At 35.4% G+C, this 19,241-nt stretch overlaps 1 protein-coding gene across 2 annotated transcripts in view; it reads right to left on the bottom strand.

Annotated features, from left to right (window-relative positions):
• Positions 1–13,677, bottom strand: part of mtm1 (myotubularin 1) — a 30,763-nt gene extending 17,086 nt beyond the window's left edge. For both annotated transcript variants that reach the window (XM_030162076.1, XM_030162077.1), the window contains exons 1-2: positions 13,599–13,677; positions 852–933 (exon numbers count right to left, since the gene is read on the bottom strand). In XM_030162076.1, the coding sequence (XP_030017936.1) occupies positions 852–908 (57 nt within the window). In that variant the 5' untranslated portion in view covers positions 909–933; positions 13,599–13,677. The remainder of the gene's footprint in view (positions 1–851; positions 934–13,598) is intronic.
• Between the last annotated feature and the right edge of the window lie 5,564 nt (positions 13,678–19,241).

The raw sequence follows: 19,241 nt of genomic DNA, 5'->3' as shown, positions 1-19,241 counted from the left end.
TTCAGGCTTATCCTGGGTCCAGTCAGCTGAGACTTCCTAAATATGGAATGATTCCACTTTAAGGATGAACCCACAGACTGTGACAGACACTACTTCAAAGCCTGCAAGCTGAAACTGGAAATGCTGTTGTTCATCCTTATTTGGAATTTAACCTGCAACTTAGGGAGCATGAACTGCAAACCATTCTATTTCAGCACAGTCTCTCAAACCTCCTGAAAAACAGTCTGTGTCTCCAGTAGAGTGTCCAGGACATGATAGGAGTGGACTTAACTATACCAGAGTTCATACACATTTTTCAAGGTCAAATTCAAGCACTTTTAAGGGTCATTTTCACATTTTTCCAGCCCTACATCTTATCGCTGGGGGTTAAACACATATCTACAGGAATACATATACTCATGATTAGATTTTTCACTTTTTATCACAATGATGTATGTTGTATTATGCGATGAACATCTAAAATTATGCTTCACAATGGCAAAAAAAGTTTAGAAAGTTTTATCCAAATGCACCAGGAGTTGACCTAAGAGCACCCGCTTTTATTTATTTTTTTTTGACAAAGTTATTTTTCAAAATGTATCCCCTCTCTGTATGTAGCTTTGGCTTGAGTTAACATTAAAAACAAATAAATAATCATATCACAGTTATAATTGTAAGCACTTTCAAGCACTTCAAGCCCTTTTCCGACCTTGAAAACAAGACTATGAAATCAAAGCATTTTCAAGGGTTTCAAGCACCCGTACAAACCCTGTAAAACTATCTTATTGTTCACCTCAAACCCAGTTCAAGGCCCATCTGTCTCAGAGTTTCAGAGTGAACTTCTTGTAGCAGTCGTACATGAGCAGACTTACACTGGAGATGTGTGTGTCCAGGGCGTTGGAGTTGTAGACAGAGACTGGTGAGGCCATCACTCAGGGAGGGGGCTTCCACAGGCTGGAAGACACATACGCACAACCATAGACTGAATATCCAATCCAATCCAACTTTATTTGTAAAGTACTTTAAAACAACTGCAGTGGACCAAAGTACTGTACAGAAGAATAAATAAAAACCAAAATAAAAGAATAAAATACAAGAAGAGATTAAAGACATAAAAAACTGTACAATTAAAAATAATTAAAAAAAAAAAAAAAAGAACAACTAGAAAAGCACTCGATACTCAATATTTCCTAAAAACTTCATCAAAATCCTTCCATAACTTTATGAGTTAACTTGCTAACAGACAGACAAACAAAAAATCCATTTGTCCGGAACTGTGGTGTTGCCTGTGTAATGAAATTTAGAGCCTGAGTCGACACAGTCTACACACACTGTCGCACTGCACTGACCACCAGGCCAAGGCAATAAGGTCAAATAAAAAGTATTAAGTCATATGGTTTATACCAGCGATGTCAAACTTATTTTAGTTCAGGGACCACATTCAGCCCAATATGATCTCCAGTGGGCCGGACCAGTTTAATAATAACATATTAATATGGAAATAATGCCAAATCCAAACTTTTTTCTATGTCAGAGTGAAAAAAGTAAAATTACAGTATGAAAGTGTTTCTATAGACAAACTATCCTTTGAAAAAAATGTGAATAACATGAACAAAAATGAACAACCTGACATTTCTAAAGAAAAATAAGTGAGATTTTAACAATATTATGACTCATCTTATGATTTACACATGTGCATTATAACTTACAGATCACAGTGAATCTACAAATACACAAAACATTTAGTAACAGGCAGAATATTGGTCAAATCCCACTTTATTCTTGTAAGACATTTCAGGTTGTTCATATCTTTTCAGGTCATTCACATTTTTTATTAACAGTTTATACCGTTGTAGGTTACAGGACAAAGCTTTATAAAGGATGCATGAAAAAAAAAGTAGACTCTCAGAAAAAACAACATAAAACCAAAATGCGAAGACATTTTGGTTTTATGTTGTTTTTTTCTGAGAGTCTACTTTTTTTCTGATACAACCTGTATAGCTAATTGAATGGCTTTACTTTTTAATATGGTAAATAAGTTTGCATATTTATCCTGGAACACACTAGAGTCCATTTGGGAAGGGAAAAGGGCTGTTGGAATGTTACAATGAGCCTGTCAGAGCCAGATGCCAACTGTGTGGACTCTAAATCCGACGCCTGTGTGATCCTGCTGTGACACTGGAGATGAACAGAAAACTGCCTCATGTTAACGACAAGTACATCATATTTTCTGCAGTTCATCTCAAAGGCTGTCTGAGCCTTCTTTGACCTTGTGTGTCTTGTTACCATCTCATGCTACTCATACGTATCTTTAAATTGCCCCCCATGGACAAACAAAATGATTTCTACTGAACTGAATTGATTCAGAGATTATTATTACCTAAGTGGACTGGTTACAGCTCTGTCGATATTGGTTAATTAATTGGGTACTGGCTTTTCCCTTCTCCAAAGTATTCAAGTGTACTTGTACTGGTCATGGTGGCGACATTAATTGTGCTTTGTGTATTACTTATAAGCAAAAGAGGCACGAATTCAGTAAAAAAAAAAAAAAAAAAATGCCATACATGTACAACACTGGACATTATTATTACGTGAATTACACACAGCGGCAGAATCAATGGGGATCAGCCAGTGATAAATATCCCAGGTTACAGGTCAGTAGAACCCAGCAGCCTGAGGTTTACACCCCTTTTGGACACCACGTTGCACATCTGTGCCTCAGGTGCTGTCATCAATAATGAACAAAGCAGCCAGCATCTACGATTGAATTACTACATCCAACATCACACACAATAGCCACGTGAAGGTAAGGTAAGTAAACAGTGTTTGGTGCATTGGTGGGGGGGGGATCACTACAGTTGAGTGACAGACATTACTACAGCTGTCACGCCACTGTAGTCATGGAAACAACCCCCAGCACCTGACATGTATCACAACGTAAGTGAATGAAAATAACATTAATAGAGCATGTGCAGTGCAGGACAACACAGACAGTCCTCTGAATGGAAAACCAGTGGCTACTAGGAAGGTTTCGACCACATTTGGCTTTATGGTCACTCGGGAAAAAATACAATAATGGGAATTCATAATAATGTAGAATACATACTACGGAACGGTTAAAATGTTCAAATATTTAAATAATCTTTATATGAAAAAAAAATTCTGTGAGGATATATCTAGTTCATGTAACTGCTGCCTTGTTGTTTTTAGCGGTAGATAGCTGCCATAGGCCAAAAAAATATATATATATAAGCCTCAGCCTCACAGACCCATCGTAATTCCACTCCTGCTCACACGTGATTGAATCCCAGTGAATTAACTTTCATTTACTTATCTTTCTTTATCAAATAATTACTCATGACAATGCTATACAGTTAACACAGTTTTATTTAAACCGGAATCAGTGATCCTGAATGTCAAAAATAAATTAAAATGAGTATGCATTTAAAAATTTGCAGTACGTGAAAGAAAGACAATGTTATGTTAAAAAAGTTAAAGCACTTTGGATAATGGCTACATTAAATGTTTGGTCATATCCTCCTGAGACCCAGGAGAGTGAAAATTTTAGCTTTTTACAGAAAACAACTGTCTTGATTGGAAACTGCATAATGCAACAGTTTTTTCAGATACATTCTTAAAATTATTACCTCTGCCAAGGAACGGTGGAGGTTATGTTTTCGTCAGGGTTTGTCTGTTTGTCTGTTAGCAAGATAACTCAAAACATTATGGACAGATTTTAATGAAATGTTCAGGAAATGTTGATACTGGCACAAGGAACAAATTATTAAATTTTGGTAGTGAGCTGGGGGGGGGGCTGATCTGCCTTGGCAGAGGTCTGCACTCTCTGAGTGCTTTTCTAGTTTTTATTTATTTTTTAATGGAATTCCCTTTGCAATGGACAGCATTTTTAAGTCAAACTTTTGTCCCCTACAGAGGACAAAAACACACTGCTGGGTCTCAGGAGGATATTCCTTTTCCTGCTGCTTTATACTTTTTGGATAGTTCCTAAACCACACCTGCTTCTTGTACATCTGATGATGTTTCAGTACTAACTCAGACTTTACTGAGATCCTGTTGACATCTTTAGAAAGTTTGTTAAGCTTTCTGAATTGTACGCAGTATTGTTTATCTACTGTAAATTTCTATATGGTCCACAATGCTGTTTTTTAATTTAATAGGCTACTGTTACTGAAAAACGTAACATTTTCTTAAAAGAGGACTCATAAAATGCCTAGTTTGTGTACCGAACTCCTCCACAAACTTTGTAAAAATGCTTATATGAATATACAGTAAATCCATTTTTGAATATAACTACACCAAGCAGATTTCATTCAAAAATAATGGAGCAGATAATGGGTGAAAATATGGTGAAATTAACATTCACAAACAGCACCTCAGCCCTCTAAACCCCCTCTAAACCAAAGGAATACCCTAATAAGGATTACTGCAGTAAAGTAACTTGAGTGTTGTACATGGAAATCTGTGTATAGGCTGTGCACACAGATGTCCAATATGCATCCCCACTGTTAAATAATGAGCCAACATTATTTTTACACTTCTCTTTACACTTAAATAGACTTGCTAAGCTGGCGATTGGCCCGTTTCAACTGAAAATGGAATGTAAGTGGAGAAGGAACTTTTGGACAGTGGTGTTATTTAATGATGCAATGCTCTGTAGAAAGCTCATCAGATGACAAATGAAGATCCTCCTTGACAGAAGATTGTCAAATATCCCATCCCAAATAGCGGTGATTTTAAAGTGACATATGTGCCATGAAGAATGTGTCTGATTCACGGAGAGCGTTTGGAAAAGGAGAGAGAGGGACAAAGTACACATGTGAGCAAGTGAGAGTTAGTATAAATAAAACCGAGCAGAGGGAAGTGAAACAAACATACAACTTTCTCTGGAAAACACTTCACATGCTGAAGCTGCCTCAAATGAACAGGAAGGAACATGGGTAGATGACGATGGGAAACCCTGCTGAGGTCTTAGTATGGCCCTAGCAGTCCTGTACAACATGTCAGTCTCATGGTTTGTCAGACTGCTGCAGACCATTTAAGGAGCAGAGAAACTAAAGCACTGCTCATATTAGTAAATGAAACTCTGAGCGGTATCTGCTTCCTTTTTCAATGAAAGTCTGTGGCAGCAGGGTGTAGCTTTGGTTCAGAGAAACACATTTAATTATAGTCTGGGGAAAGAAAAGGTTTTGTGGAAAATGAGACGAACAGGGACAAATAAAGCTCTGTGTGTGTGTGTGTTAGGTGAATGCAAATTATGACTGCTATTAAAGAAAGTGGGTGTGTAGGTGTGGGCGGTGGTGTGTGGGCTGTGTAAAGGAAAGGAGGAACCTTAGATGGTGATAGGGTCACAGCTGTATGGCTTGGGCGACACACCTGGTTGATCCCTAACTGGTCCTCACCAACACTCAGCCCTCGTCTTTGCCTCCAAGTAGCAGAATATCTATGGCCACACCCCTCACGGTTCATACACATTTTTCAAGATCAAATTCCAGCACGTTTAAGGGTAATTTTTAAATTTTTCCAGCACAGCATCTTATCACTGAGGTAAAATACATACCTACAGGAACCACTACATGGTACCGGCTCAGCTCGGCTCGACTCGACTCAGCCTTTCTGCATTTCCATTACAAAAAAGGACCTGGAATCTGGTACCCGGTACTAGTTTTTTGGTATCACCTCTGCCGAGGTTCCAAGACTGGGGACCAGATACTAAAACGTGACGTGTAAACACTGCAGACCGCTGATTGGTCAGAGTTGTCTCTGTGACCCGCCGTTTTCCAAAAAACAGATGCGGAAGTTGACAGTAAATATAGGTGAATCCACATGATAACAGCCCGCAAAACTACACCATTCAGTCAGGAGAGTCACTCTTTGGTGGCCGTAGCCGACGTAAAAATTCAGCATGAGTTTGACGTGACAACATGCGACGAGCGAATTTATCATTAATTCTCTGAGCAGACAACACAGAAGTAACGTGCTGCATAGCTATGACGTCCAGGTACTGTAAAGTCGGTAGTATCCTGTAATGGAAACGGTCTCAGGAATAGTATCTGGTATCCAGGTCAAGTCGAGCCGAGTCGAGCTGGTTCCATGCAGTGGAAACGCAGCATTAGGCTACTCATGATAATTTTTTTCCACTTTTAATCACAAGGATGTATACTGTATTATGCTATAAACATCTAAAACTACAAAAGCATTCAGAGAGCGCAGACCTCCACCAAGGCAGATCAGTCCCCCATACCCCCCCGATCACCTCAAAAATGTAATCATTAGTTCCTTGTGCTAGTATTAACATTTACAGAAAATTTAATCAAAATCTTTCCATAACTTTTTGAGTTATCTTGCTAACAGACAGACAAACAAACAAAAAATCCACCCCCTGATCACTACCAACATTTAATCATTTGTTTCTTGTGCCAGTATCAACATTTCTTGAACATTTCATCAAAATCCGTCCATAACTTTTTGAGTTATCTTGCTAACAGAAAAACAAACAAACCTCGATGAAAACATAACCTACTTGGCGGAGGTAATTATGTTTCATGATAGCAAAAATTTTAAAATTAAAGGAGAACACAATGTTTTATCCAACAAAAGGGAAGATAGTTGGCATTCTTCAGGCACATTCACACTGAGCCAAAAATTAAGATAAAAAAATTTACCTGGAGTCGACCTGAGAACACCTGGTAATTTTCTTTTTTGACATAAAGTTTTATTTTTCAAAATGTATCGCCCCTCTGTAAGTAGCTTTGGCTTGAGTTAACATTAAAAATAAATAAATTAATCACATCACAGAGTTAGAATTGCAAGCACTTAAACTAAAATTCAAGCACTTTTCAGTCCTTGAAAACACAACATCGTAATTCAAGCATTTTCAAGGATTTCAAGCACCCCTATGAACCCTGACCACTGTTAACGGTTCTGACCAGCAGACGTGATAGATCAACAGTCATCCATTTACATACCGGATCGGTCAAGGCCTGGAACAAGATCAATAATGGCTGCGCTGCCTATTGACTTATCCCAGGGTGGGGGCTATAAGTATATTACTGGGACACTAGAATCAGTCTCCCCCAAGGACGACACCATCACCGGGACATGGAATGTACACACCCTGTACACCAGTGGGAAGGTAAAGAGGCTGACAGCACCAGACAGATACAGGTGGGAAATCCATGGACTGGCTGAAAATGTAGAATTTGAGCTTTGCTAGTGCTTTTAATGACACATATCTGCTCTCCTCCAGATTTTTTGATCCAGTTTTATCTCAATACCACCTTAACACTTTGAAGAACAGTCTAGCACAGTAATCTGTGGGGGGTAGGGGCGGTATTTGGTCTGTTTGTATTTCTTTACAGCAGTCACTCTTGTCATGGGTGGTGCTAAGTAAAGGATGCAGCAAAGGCACCTTCACAGAACAGCGTAAAGGGAGAAGTTGTTTTGGTGGAACCTTTGCATGTAGAGAAGTGAGCCCTGTCATTAAAATGTCTAAATCCCTCATAAAATAAAATTACAGACCACATGGAACCAGGCAGACTTTCCTGACTGACTGATGCAAATCTTTGTCAAATCCTGCCATTTTCAACATGTAGTTACAGCTCGGGTGTTGTTGTCGTTTCAACATACACAGTAGTAAGACAGGAGACAAATTCTTGTGACTGTTTAAATCATATCAATTGCACATGTTCGTCAGTTTAACACTTGTAAGAATTGAGTTTAGAAATTTGCAGGAAAGCATGAATTTTTTTTTAACTTCTATTACGACTCCAATTTCAGTGAAGCTGGAACGTTGTTTAAAACGTAAATAAAAACAGACATATTCAATTGAATACATTACAAAGACAAGATATTTAATTTTCAAACTGATAAACTTTGTCTCTTTTAGGAAATTTTCACTCATATTGAATTCAATGCCTGCAACACATTCCAAAAAAACTGGGACAGGGGCAACAAAAGACTTGGAAAGTTATGGAATGCTCAAAGCACAAACCGTCTAAAAAACAGTTTTTATCCCAGGGACATAATTGCACTGAATACTGCTGGACATTAATTAATTGTGTGGAATGCTGAATGTTGTCCAGAGTATATGATGATGTTTTATGTGTCCTTTATACTTCTACTAGCATTTTTTTATGCTGCTTTTTTTTCTTTTCTTTTTTTTAGATATTTATGCCGTCAGGGTTTTTCTTTTATATTTTAGTTTTTATACCCTTTTATATACATTATTTATACTTTTTTATAGCACCTAGGATGATTGCACTTTTTTAATTTTGTTGTACCTGTACGATGACAATAAAGACGTTCTATTCTATTCTAAAAACACCTGTTTGGAACATTCCATCAGTCCATTGTGAATAGGCTGTATTTGGGCATTAAAGGAGTATCCCCAAAAGGCTCAGTCATTCACATGCAAGAATGGGGCATAACTCACCACTTTGTGAACAACTGTGTGAGTAAATGATCCAAAAGATTAAGAACAATGTTTCTCAATGTACAATCGCAAGGAATTTATGGATCTTATCATCTACAGTCCATAATATCATCCAAAGATTCAGAGAAGACTTTACACTTAAGAGGAAATGATGAAAACCTACACTGCCCTTGACCTTGGATCCCTCAGGCGGCAATGCATTAAAACAGACGACATTCTGTTAAGGATATTAGCCCCTGGGCTCAAGAGTACTTCGGAAGACCGTTGTCAGTTAACACAGTTCGTCTCTACCTCTACAAGTACGAGTTAAAACTCTATCATGCAAAGCAAAAGACATATGCCAACAATACCCAGAAACTCCACCAGCTTCTCTGGGCCAAAGCTCATCTGAGACGGACTGACGCAGAGTAGAAATGCTGTTGCTGTGGTCTGACAAGCCCACATGTCAAATTGTTTTTGGAAATCATGTGAAGACAGCGTGGCTTTGTAGTAAAAGAGTGTGGGTCCTAGACTGGCAATCTGCCTGCAATCCAGACCTGCCCCACTAAAAATGTGTCGCACATTATGAAAAGCAATATATGCAGACTCTGGACTGTTGAGCAACTGAAGAGGTACATCAAGCAAGAATGGCAAAGAATTCCACCTACAAAGCTTCAGCAATTAGTGTCCTCAGTTCCCAAATGCTTACTGAGGGTTGTTAAAAAGAAAGGTAATGAAATACAGTGGTAACCATAGGATAGTGTTGCAGGTATCAAATTCAAATTAAGTGAATATTTGCAAAAAAAAAAAAAAAAAAAGAGAAAAGAAAAGAAAAGAAGTGTATCAGCCTGAACATTTAATATCTTGTAGCTAATAGTAATGTATTCAATTCAATCATTGTATTCGGTTTTTATTTGTTTTACACAACATCCTAACTTCACTAGAATTGGGGTTGTACACAGATTTAACAAAAAATGGCTATTAACCCATAAAGACCCAGTGCTACTTTTGCGTCAGTTCCCAAACAAATTTTTCTCTCATTCTACCTTTCTTAACTGATTTATCTTCACTTTTTTAAAATATAATATTATCCTCTGAATTTTGCATTTTTTTTGTGTGTAAATCATGTATGTTCCATATTTAATTCACAGATCATGTAGATGTTAATGAAAACTCAAAGTAAATTCAAAGCTAATTTTATCAAAACAAAGAAAAATTAAGAAAAACTTACTTCTCCAGCACAGGTATTGCTTACTGAACATAAACCCAGTGTATCGATTCACTGTCACTGATCCAACTCCATGGGTTTTACTGGTGAATCAATGTTGTAGAAGATGACAGTGTTTCCACGGTAACTACGGAGCCTCTGAACATCCAAATGGGTCATATCTGATGACCATAAAAAGATGCCAAACTGTATTTTATACCAATTATTTACATGGATTGTTAGGATTAGTGGATTAACAAGTATTAAACAGTTTATATCTGTAGATGGTTTGTGTTTGGGTCTCTATGGGTTACTAAAAAAAAAATTGTAAACCAAAATGTCCTGATGTTGACAGCCCTGGTTTCTATTAGTACGGCCATCAGCTCTCAAAATGAAAAAGTAGAAGGTTTAGCAGCAGGAGAAATAGTTGAATGAAAGGCATGGTTGTGGACATTTCATGGACAAAACCATTAAACTCAGCAATAATCCAAGTACTCCATTGCAGCTGCCATAGCCTAAATCTAGTACATGACAACTATAAATCTGTCAGTGGTATAGCTAGGCCCTGCAGATGTGGTTCCAATACAGTGATTGGGTGCAGTAACTCAAAGCAGCAACAGTCTGCAAAATGTTGACAGCCAAGCACAACACATGCACCCTTCACCTTCATAATCGTGCAGAGAAAAGCACCAGATCTCAAGGCCAAAACACACAAACTACACTTTGTTAAATCCAACCCTGACCCAGTGACCTGTACATGAGCTGCAGACACAAAATAGTATGATCCAATGATAAACAGCATTACAACAAAGCACGTCCACTTAGACTCAGGGATGTAAGAAAATATCGCTTCCGCAATATATCGCGATATTTCATTTCACGATACTACATCGATATTTTTAAGTATTTATTTAAATGCAGATGACGGAGGTTCATGTTTTGTTTTTTTATGTGTATATTTTTTGGAGAATCCTGCAAGCTCTTTTATTTCTATATTCACATGGTATTTTGCTGTTGTTTGTAGTGAAACAGAAGTATTGTGATATTGCAGGTCATGCATGTAGTTTTTTTTAAAACTGATAACACTGTTTTGTTAAATAATGGTTATTTCAATCATCCTAAAATCACTTTTTACTGTCTGAGAGAGGCAGATGTTAGCTCCTTGCATTAAAATAATGTTATGATATTAGATGATTCACGGACTGTCCACTATGCATTCTATTCACAACTAATAGAATATGAACATTTGAGCTGGATCTTAAACTGTAATGTATGTAAAATATAATTTTGTTTATTTGTGTGTGTTTTGTGCTTGTGATTCAATTTTGGTTTTTTGGGGGTTTTTTTTTGTTTTTACAAAGGAAAGTTTTGTGATATGGTTTTAAATCCTCTTCTGAACGAAAATAAAAGTGTGTCTAATATTTGTGCATATTTCTGAGTAGAATTAAATTTTTCCAGGAAATATTCTCTTAGAAGAAGAAACAAAACAAGCAATAAATATTGCCTTGTTAACAGTATCGTGATATATCCTCCTGAGACCCAGGAAAGTACAGGTTCTGGCTTTTTTTTTTTTTTTTTTTTTTTTTTTTTAACATTAAATAATTGCCTTTATAGGAAACAACATGATGCACCAGTTTTTTCAGAAGCATTTTTAAAAAATTTTATGGAATGTCCTTTGCAGTGGACAGTGATAACTCAGATTAATATTTTCATTTATGAGCACTGCAATCTATTCAGCTGGGAACAACAATCAAAACATAATTCCTACTTCACAAGAATGGAACAACCCAACAGCTACAGTAGGTTTGTACATGTTGAAATGTCTTAAAACATATCGTTAGCCTCGTAGTGTTATTACCTAAGTCATCCAGTATATAGACAAAAGTATTGGGACATGTTGAATTCAGTGTTTTTGTTTTTTGGTTGTTTTTTTTTTTTTTTTTCAACAAAGCTGTGAAAGTTTTGTCCCCTACAGAGGACAAAAATGCATTGCTGGGTCTCAGAAGGATATCGCGATATATTGTATCATGGACCTAGTTAGGGCTGAAAGATATATCGTTATCGTATCGATATCTAGATATGAACATTCAAGATATTGATATCGAAAAAGCAACGATATAAACGATATAGATTTCCCCCGCGCTCGCCCTGCATGTACAGCTCTGGAAGTCACAACAAATTTCATTTATTCGTACTTTATGTTAATGTTGATGACTGGCAGTGAGTTCCTATAAATAAAACTGCACTTTCCACATTGTTTTGTATTATGATGTTTGTATTTTTCTGAAAAATGCTTGGTTTTCACCAAACCCATAGTCATATCGTATCATATTGATATTGAGATATCTGGCACGAATATCGAGATATGAAATTTTGTCCATATCGTTCAGCCCTAGTCCTAGTATCGTGATTTGTATGGTATCGCCAGATTCTTGCCAATACACACCCCTACTTAGACCAGGTAGGTAGGTAGGTAGGTAGGTAGGTAGGTAGGTAGGTAGGTAGGTAGGTAGGTAGGTAGGTAGATAGATAGATAGATAGATAGATAGATAGATAGATAGATAGATAGATAGATAGATAGATAGATAGATAGATAGATAGATACTACTCGATCAACAGCACGCGGAGAGTGCAGGATTCCAAGACACAAAACAATATTTGCAAATTCAGCATTCTCATGTGTGGCAATGTGACAGTGGAACACATTACCAACAGAACTACTAACAATTATAAACTATCACACATTCTCCTGCATGGTGAAAAAACAGCTACTCTCAAACCAAACCAAGGCATAATGTAATGTAATGTAAACATGCTCAGAGTGTGTGTGACAGACTGCAGTGGGATGAATAAGAGTGAATGATTGGATGTGAATGAATATTTTATACAGATGGCGTTTTAAATATGCATTTTTTTAAAACTGTTTTTTAATGTTTTAGTTTTTATTAATATTAATGTCTGTTTTTTTAATGATATACAAAAGGAGTTATAAATATGCATTTTTTATGTTTTAGTTTTTATTAATGTCTGTTTTTTTAATGATAACATCAGCCTGTCCAGGGACTACAGGTGGAAATTAGCACTAGTTTAAGGTTAATGTATAATCTGCATTGTCCCCGTCTAAATAAACAAACGAAATGAAACTAGATAGATAGATAGATAGATAGATAGATAGATAGATAGATAGATAGATAGATAGATAGATAGATAGATAGATAGATACTTTATTGATCTCAAGGGAAATTCAAGTATTCAGCAGCTTTGCATACATTACAAGAAGACAAAAACCAGACTAAAACACAACAGTGGGTTAGTAACCAGGTTGACATTAAGTTTAGTATATATACTCTAAAACACACTTGCTACAGAACTACCTCTAAAATAGTTTCCTGTCCAATACTGTAAATAAAGACTGACAGCACAGAATATGCCACACATCTGCCAAATACACGGACAGTAGACCATGTACAGTAGGTTTAGCGCATGAAAATAGACTGTGGGATGTTTCAGTGATAGCAGTTAACACAACACACTCGGTTCTCCAGTGTGGTTTGGTATTTTCCACCGCCAACACTGACAGCTATGGAGAAGTTTGCGGTGTGGGCATTCAGCTCTGAGGCATGAACACAAAGCCAAATGGTCGCCTTATGCTACCGGCAGTATATACTCCGTCCAAACCGGTGTAGTGTTTGTGTTAGAGGAGTCCGAGTAGCTACACTTAAGGGCTCCAAACGAAGCTGAGAACAACAAAAGCTGCCCTATAAGCCCCAAACTGAACTTTTCCAACTTGGCCATTCCAATGGGCACAGCTGTGGAGTTGCACCAGGAAATAGCGGAGGCCTAGACGGTAGAACCGCTTATTAACGGCCGAAATGTGGGCGAATTGTCCCCCGGTTTGCACAGGAACCGTGAGTAAAACCCTCCGAAAGACATTTAAGATGAACTCAAGTAGCCTCATCGCGGTCAAATGTTTTAACTTACCCGCAAAGTGCGTTTACTCCCGTGGTTGAATGTCGATCTGTTTCCCTCAAACCACAGCAGGAACTTACTCTACGTCACGTGCCGGGCTGTCATGGCGCGGATTGGCTGGTTGTCAAACTGGAGCTCACAAAGGATGCTGGGAAATGTAGTTTTTTTTTTGTTTTTGTTTTTGTTTTTTTTTTAAATTATACTACCAAAAGATAAGATTTATGGGGGGAAAGTGGAGGCAAAGTCCACACACTTTTCTTTAGTACAGTCATAGATACTACTACAACAAAAATGATAAGATTCAGGCTTAACTTTACTCTCCTAATACTACTGATTAATTTTATGTAGATATTACAATTTAGCCAAAAATATGACTTTTTTTTTTTTTTTTTTTTTTTTGGAAGATTAAAACTTTCTTTTTTCTTTTTTTTTTTTCTTTATTTATAATTATTTATTTACTATTGTGATGTTTGTGCCTGTGTTGTTGTAGTTGTTTTTATTATGCACTGACTGGTGAACACTTTTTAATTCCTTTGTACATGTTTCATGTTACAATGACAATAAAGACTATTCTATTCTATTCTATTCTTTTTTTCCAACTTTATTGAAAACATTTGAATATACAGTACAAAAATTTAAACAAACAACAAGATGTCAAAAGGGAAAAAACATTTGAACATATAAGTTTAAGAAAAATAATGGATAGATTTAAAGATACAAAGCATAATATACAAATAGTATTTTTTATTTTTATTTTTTTTAAAGTAAATAAATAAATAAAAAATAACAAATCTGACAAATATAAATAAATAAATGCAACAGAGAGTTAAGTCAATATTAAAGAACTGTTTATAAACAGCCAAGGTGTTAGAGCTTTTTTTGTTTTTTTTCTTTTTTATAGATAAATTCTAAAGATTATAATATAATTTTCAAATTCCAATTGGAAGATTTTAAAATTTGGGTGTGTTTTAGTATATTTGTTTTGATGTATATGAAATTTTCCAAATAAGATGAACAAATTTACAACAAATTCTCAATTGTGAAAATCATGTTTAAAATATGTAATTACATTTTGGGATGTTACTTTTAGATATGATATAGTTTTCAATTTTAGACCAGAAATTAGAAGAATGTTCACATAAAAAGAATAAGTGTAGAGTATTTTCAGAGTAAGAATGACAAAAGTTACATATTTCTTCAGCCAAAAATATGACTTTGGCAAATATACTATGAGGCTAATGATGTGTTTATGTGCAAAGTGAACTGCAATTCATGTACTATTTTTAGAATGTGAAGACTATTAACCCATAAGGACCCAGTGTGACTTTTGTGGCAGTTCTCAAATTAAATTTTCTCTCTATTTAACCTTTCCTAAGTGATTTATCACCATGTATTATAATTTTATCCTCTGAATTTTGCCTTTTTTCCCAGTGAAAATCATCCATTTTTCTATGTTTAATTGACTGATTATGTAGATGTTCAGAAAAGCTCAGATTAAATTAAGGGTTATTACATTAAAAACAGAGAAAATTAAAAAAAAAAAAAAAAAAAAAAAAAAAAAGTGACATTTTCAGTAAAATATATCATGAACTGAATATAAACCAACCATTTCTATCCACTGTCATTGATCCAACTCCATGGGTTTTACTGGTGAATCAATCTTGTAGAAGATCACAGTGTTTCCACGGTAACTACGGAGCTTCTGAACATCCAAATGGGTCATATCTGATGACCATGAAAGGGTGACAAACTGTATTTTACACCAATTATTTACATGTATTGATAGGATTCATGGATCAACAGTTTAGATCAGTAGATGCTTTTGGTCGACAGTGGATGTTTGGGTCCTTATGGGTTAAACAAACTTCAAATAAAAAATATTGAATGAAAATAAGGAAAATTACTCCATTGTGTACATCAGTTTCCAATATCAGCAAAAGACCACACCAACTTTTACATACTTTTCGCTTTTTGAATAAAAAGTCCCATATTTTTAAAGAATACCCAGTGTGTTACTGTTGTTTCATCTGGTTAAATCGTTAGCCCCTTTCCAGTTTTTTAATGTTTGTTTTTTTTGTTTTTATATTTTTTGTGTTGGATGTGTTTTACACTTTTACAACAATCTCACCAAGGGATCTCAGTGTTTTTTTGTGTCATCCATTTAGGTTGAAGTCTGTCTTGATATTGTGAAGGTTTGCAGTGACACAAACTATAATAATGGATAATTTCCCTCAAATGTATTAAAGTAATGAGCCTGTTTTGAAAATGTCAGTTTTCTAAAACAGCACCATCTTTTCATGCTTTTAAAACAGAAATAGAAAACAGTAGATGCATCCATATGTGATAGATAAATAAATAAATCCATAAAACTGCTCAAATTCTTTATATTATTGAATGTCTGGTATTAGTTTACATTTTGTTGCTAAGTGATTCGTTGACAAATTGAACAAATTGAAATCTGCTCTATGTATAAGAATGCTCTATGTATAAATTTATCAACTAAAATGAAATATTCTTTTATAATTCACCCATTTCCAACTCCAAATAGGAAATAGTTTGGACAATATGGAAAATTATAAGGCATATTGTTTTTAAACATTACAATGATTTCCTCACACATCTGTTGTCAAACTAATGATCATTTACTCATATTTGCTCCTAAAGTACTAAACCATTCTTGGATGCTTTTGCACTAAATGGGGATTACAATCATCTGTTCACATCACCTGTTAAAAATCGCATTGTAACTTCATTATTTCATCTCATTATTAGTATAAACTCCACTTGTTGCAGCCTGAATGTTAGGAATGGATGTGCATTTACAAATAGAATGAAGCTGACCAGACAAAACAGAAAGTATATTTTGTTCATGCTGTCTACAATGCATTAAAATCTTTGTTTTTTTAATTTATATTTGACTTTTTTTTTTTTTATTTGGGGCTGCATTTGTTGGAATGTTGGCAGCCTAAGATCACCTGCTGTAACTAAAATAACTGAAACTAATTTAAATCCACAATATTCTGAGGGTGTGTTGTGGGTGAAGAGGAGGCAATCAAGTGAAAAAACATCACTGTAACTTTCTTTGATGTTTTTTTGTTTATTACCTGCTCAAAATATAGGAGTTCCTAAGCTGGAAAAAGTGATATGATGCAAAATTTAATTAACTTTTATAGTAGAACAGTTGCTGCTTCAATCAGCTGTAGTTTCCAGTGTTACCAGTAGAGGACAGTAGTGCCCTCATGGTACTCTGATGCAGATGATATTACATTTTTCTGTGTATAAAGTGCTTTGTATCTGTAAATCAACCCCACATGAGTCGATAGTGTGACAGTCTGGAGCTTCATGTTACCTTAGTTCGGATTTAAATTGCACCCCAGCATCAGTGAATGTATGACATGAGGCCCTTTAAGATTCAAAGATTCAAAGATTTTTTATTTTGTCAAATCACCAGATGCATAAAACATACCGAGAATTAAGATATTGCTTCTTTCTCACCTTGTCATTAAAAAGCCATGCAAACTTTTTTTTTTTTTTTTTTTTTTTAAAGGAGGTAAAAACAGAATAAGAATAAATAGGTGGAATCAGAATACTTTATTAATCCCAACAGGGAATTTTTGGGTGTTAAAGTCGCTCAAGTATAATAAAAAAGTATCCGGAAAGAAATGATGAATACAACAGAAAAAAAAAAGTATGTAAATAAATAAATACTTAACCTCCTGAGATCCAGCAATGCATTTTGTCCTCTGTAGGGCACAACATTTTAACAGTTTCACTTAAAAAATGCTGTCCATTGCAAAGGACATTCCACTAATAAATAAATAAATGAAAATAACTTTAAAAAATGTATCTGAAAAAACTGTTGGATTATACAGTTTCTAATCAAGATATTTGTTTAATGTAAAAAAAAAAAAAAAAAAAGCCAAAAACTTTCACTTTCCTGGGTCTCAGGATGATATTAAAACATAAAATTAGAACCACAATTTGTACAATATGTTTGAGACAATATATTATCAATATGATAATTAAAGAAATATACATAATAAGTGTGTAAAAATATTGTTGTGTGTAATTATAATTATGTGGTTATAATGTGATGTTAAACAGTTTTTAATGGCCACGGGCAGGAATGATTTCCTGTGTATAATGAATAAACTTTAATAGAATATAAAGTATATATATAAACCTATGTACAACAGCAGCAGTAGTACAATCAGTAACGGTTATGAGGTGAAAAAAGGATCAGAACAGCATCAGATATGACAGTAACAGCAGGGTCTGATCAAGCAAAAGTGAACATCAACATAAAAAAAAGTATGTTTGCACACATTATCTATCAAGTGGGCTCAGCTTTAGCTAAAGATCTCTATTTTATGGAACTGTTATCCTTGTTAAAATACCACTTACACAGTACAGGAGAAGTTCCAAACCTTCTGCTAAGCTGCATTAAATCAACAAAAAGATAAAAAACTGTCTATTACTTTAAGAAATTAAAATTGTGAATGATGAAGTTTGTGAATTCACACACCGGTCATATTTCAACTGTTACCGAGAAATTACTTTTTCTCTGTAATTTACCTATATCAGTATGGACCACCACAAGTTGTAAATACCACTGTGTTAGTATTAAATACATTAAATAAAGCATTGTGATTAAATCTGCTTTGTCGTTTTAAAACGTAAGTGAACATTTTGGGTGATGCATACAATGAAGAGTCGTCAAAGCATTACTATAGCAACCTGTCCACATGTTACCACATTCTCACATCAATAAAACACAGACTTTTCCATATTTTTCTCCAAAATTTATTTTCAGTGTAGTTGAACATAATATCTAAAAGGTTTTGTCTTACTTGATATCAACTTCTGTCCAGAACATGTTTTGAATGTTTGTGTAAAGCTTAAAAAATTGATGTCCGTTTCAAGTTGACGTGTTACTGAGCAGTAATTTGACATTTTTCACCTAAAAATTGTATCTCTCCAAATTTTGTTATCCATAATGTTAAAGTGCTTATAAATACCTTCTTGAATATGTATAATACATGCATATAAGTTACTCTGATTACATGATAGAGACTGCTGAACACCAAATGTGTCCATGTGTTACTGCTTGATTGAACCCAGCAGCATGTACAGGGGTTGGACAAAATAATGGAAACACCTTCACCTCAAGATGATAATGCCCCAATCCATACAGCTAGAATTGTTAAAGAATGGCATGAGGAACATTCTAATGAAGTTGAGCATCTCGTATGGCCGGCACAGTCCCCAGACCTCAACATTATTGAGCATTTATGGTCAGTTTTAGAGATTCAAGTAAGACGTCGATTTCCACCGCCATCGTCTCAAAAAGAGTTGGAGGGTATTCTAACTGAAGAATGGCTTAAAATTCCTTTGGAAACAATTCACAAGTTGTATGAATCAATACCTCGGAGAATTGAGGCTGTAATTGCCGCAAAAGGCGGACCTACACCATATTAAATTATATTTTGTTGATTTTTTTAAGGTGTTTCCATTATTTTGTCCAACCCCTGTATGACAATAGTGCAATATTTGTAATAAAGTGCAATCGTCTGGTACTCTGTGATGGGAGCTGGGTGAAAACACATGGAATAAATGGCTTTTTTAATTAATTCCGCTGTGGCCATGTCAGTGCTG

This window comes from Sphaeramia orbicularis, chromosome 18, assembly GCF_902148855.1.
Source record: "Sphaeramia orbicularis chromosome 18, fSphaOr1.1, whole genome shotgun sequence".
Lineage (NCBI taxonomy): Eukaryota > Metazoa > Chordata > Actinopteri > Kurtiformes > Apogonidae > Sphaeramia > Sphaeramia orbicularis.
Note: the sequence above shows the minus strand (reverse complement) of the source record. Positions and strands in the feature narration are given on the sequence as shown.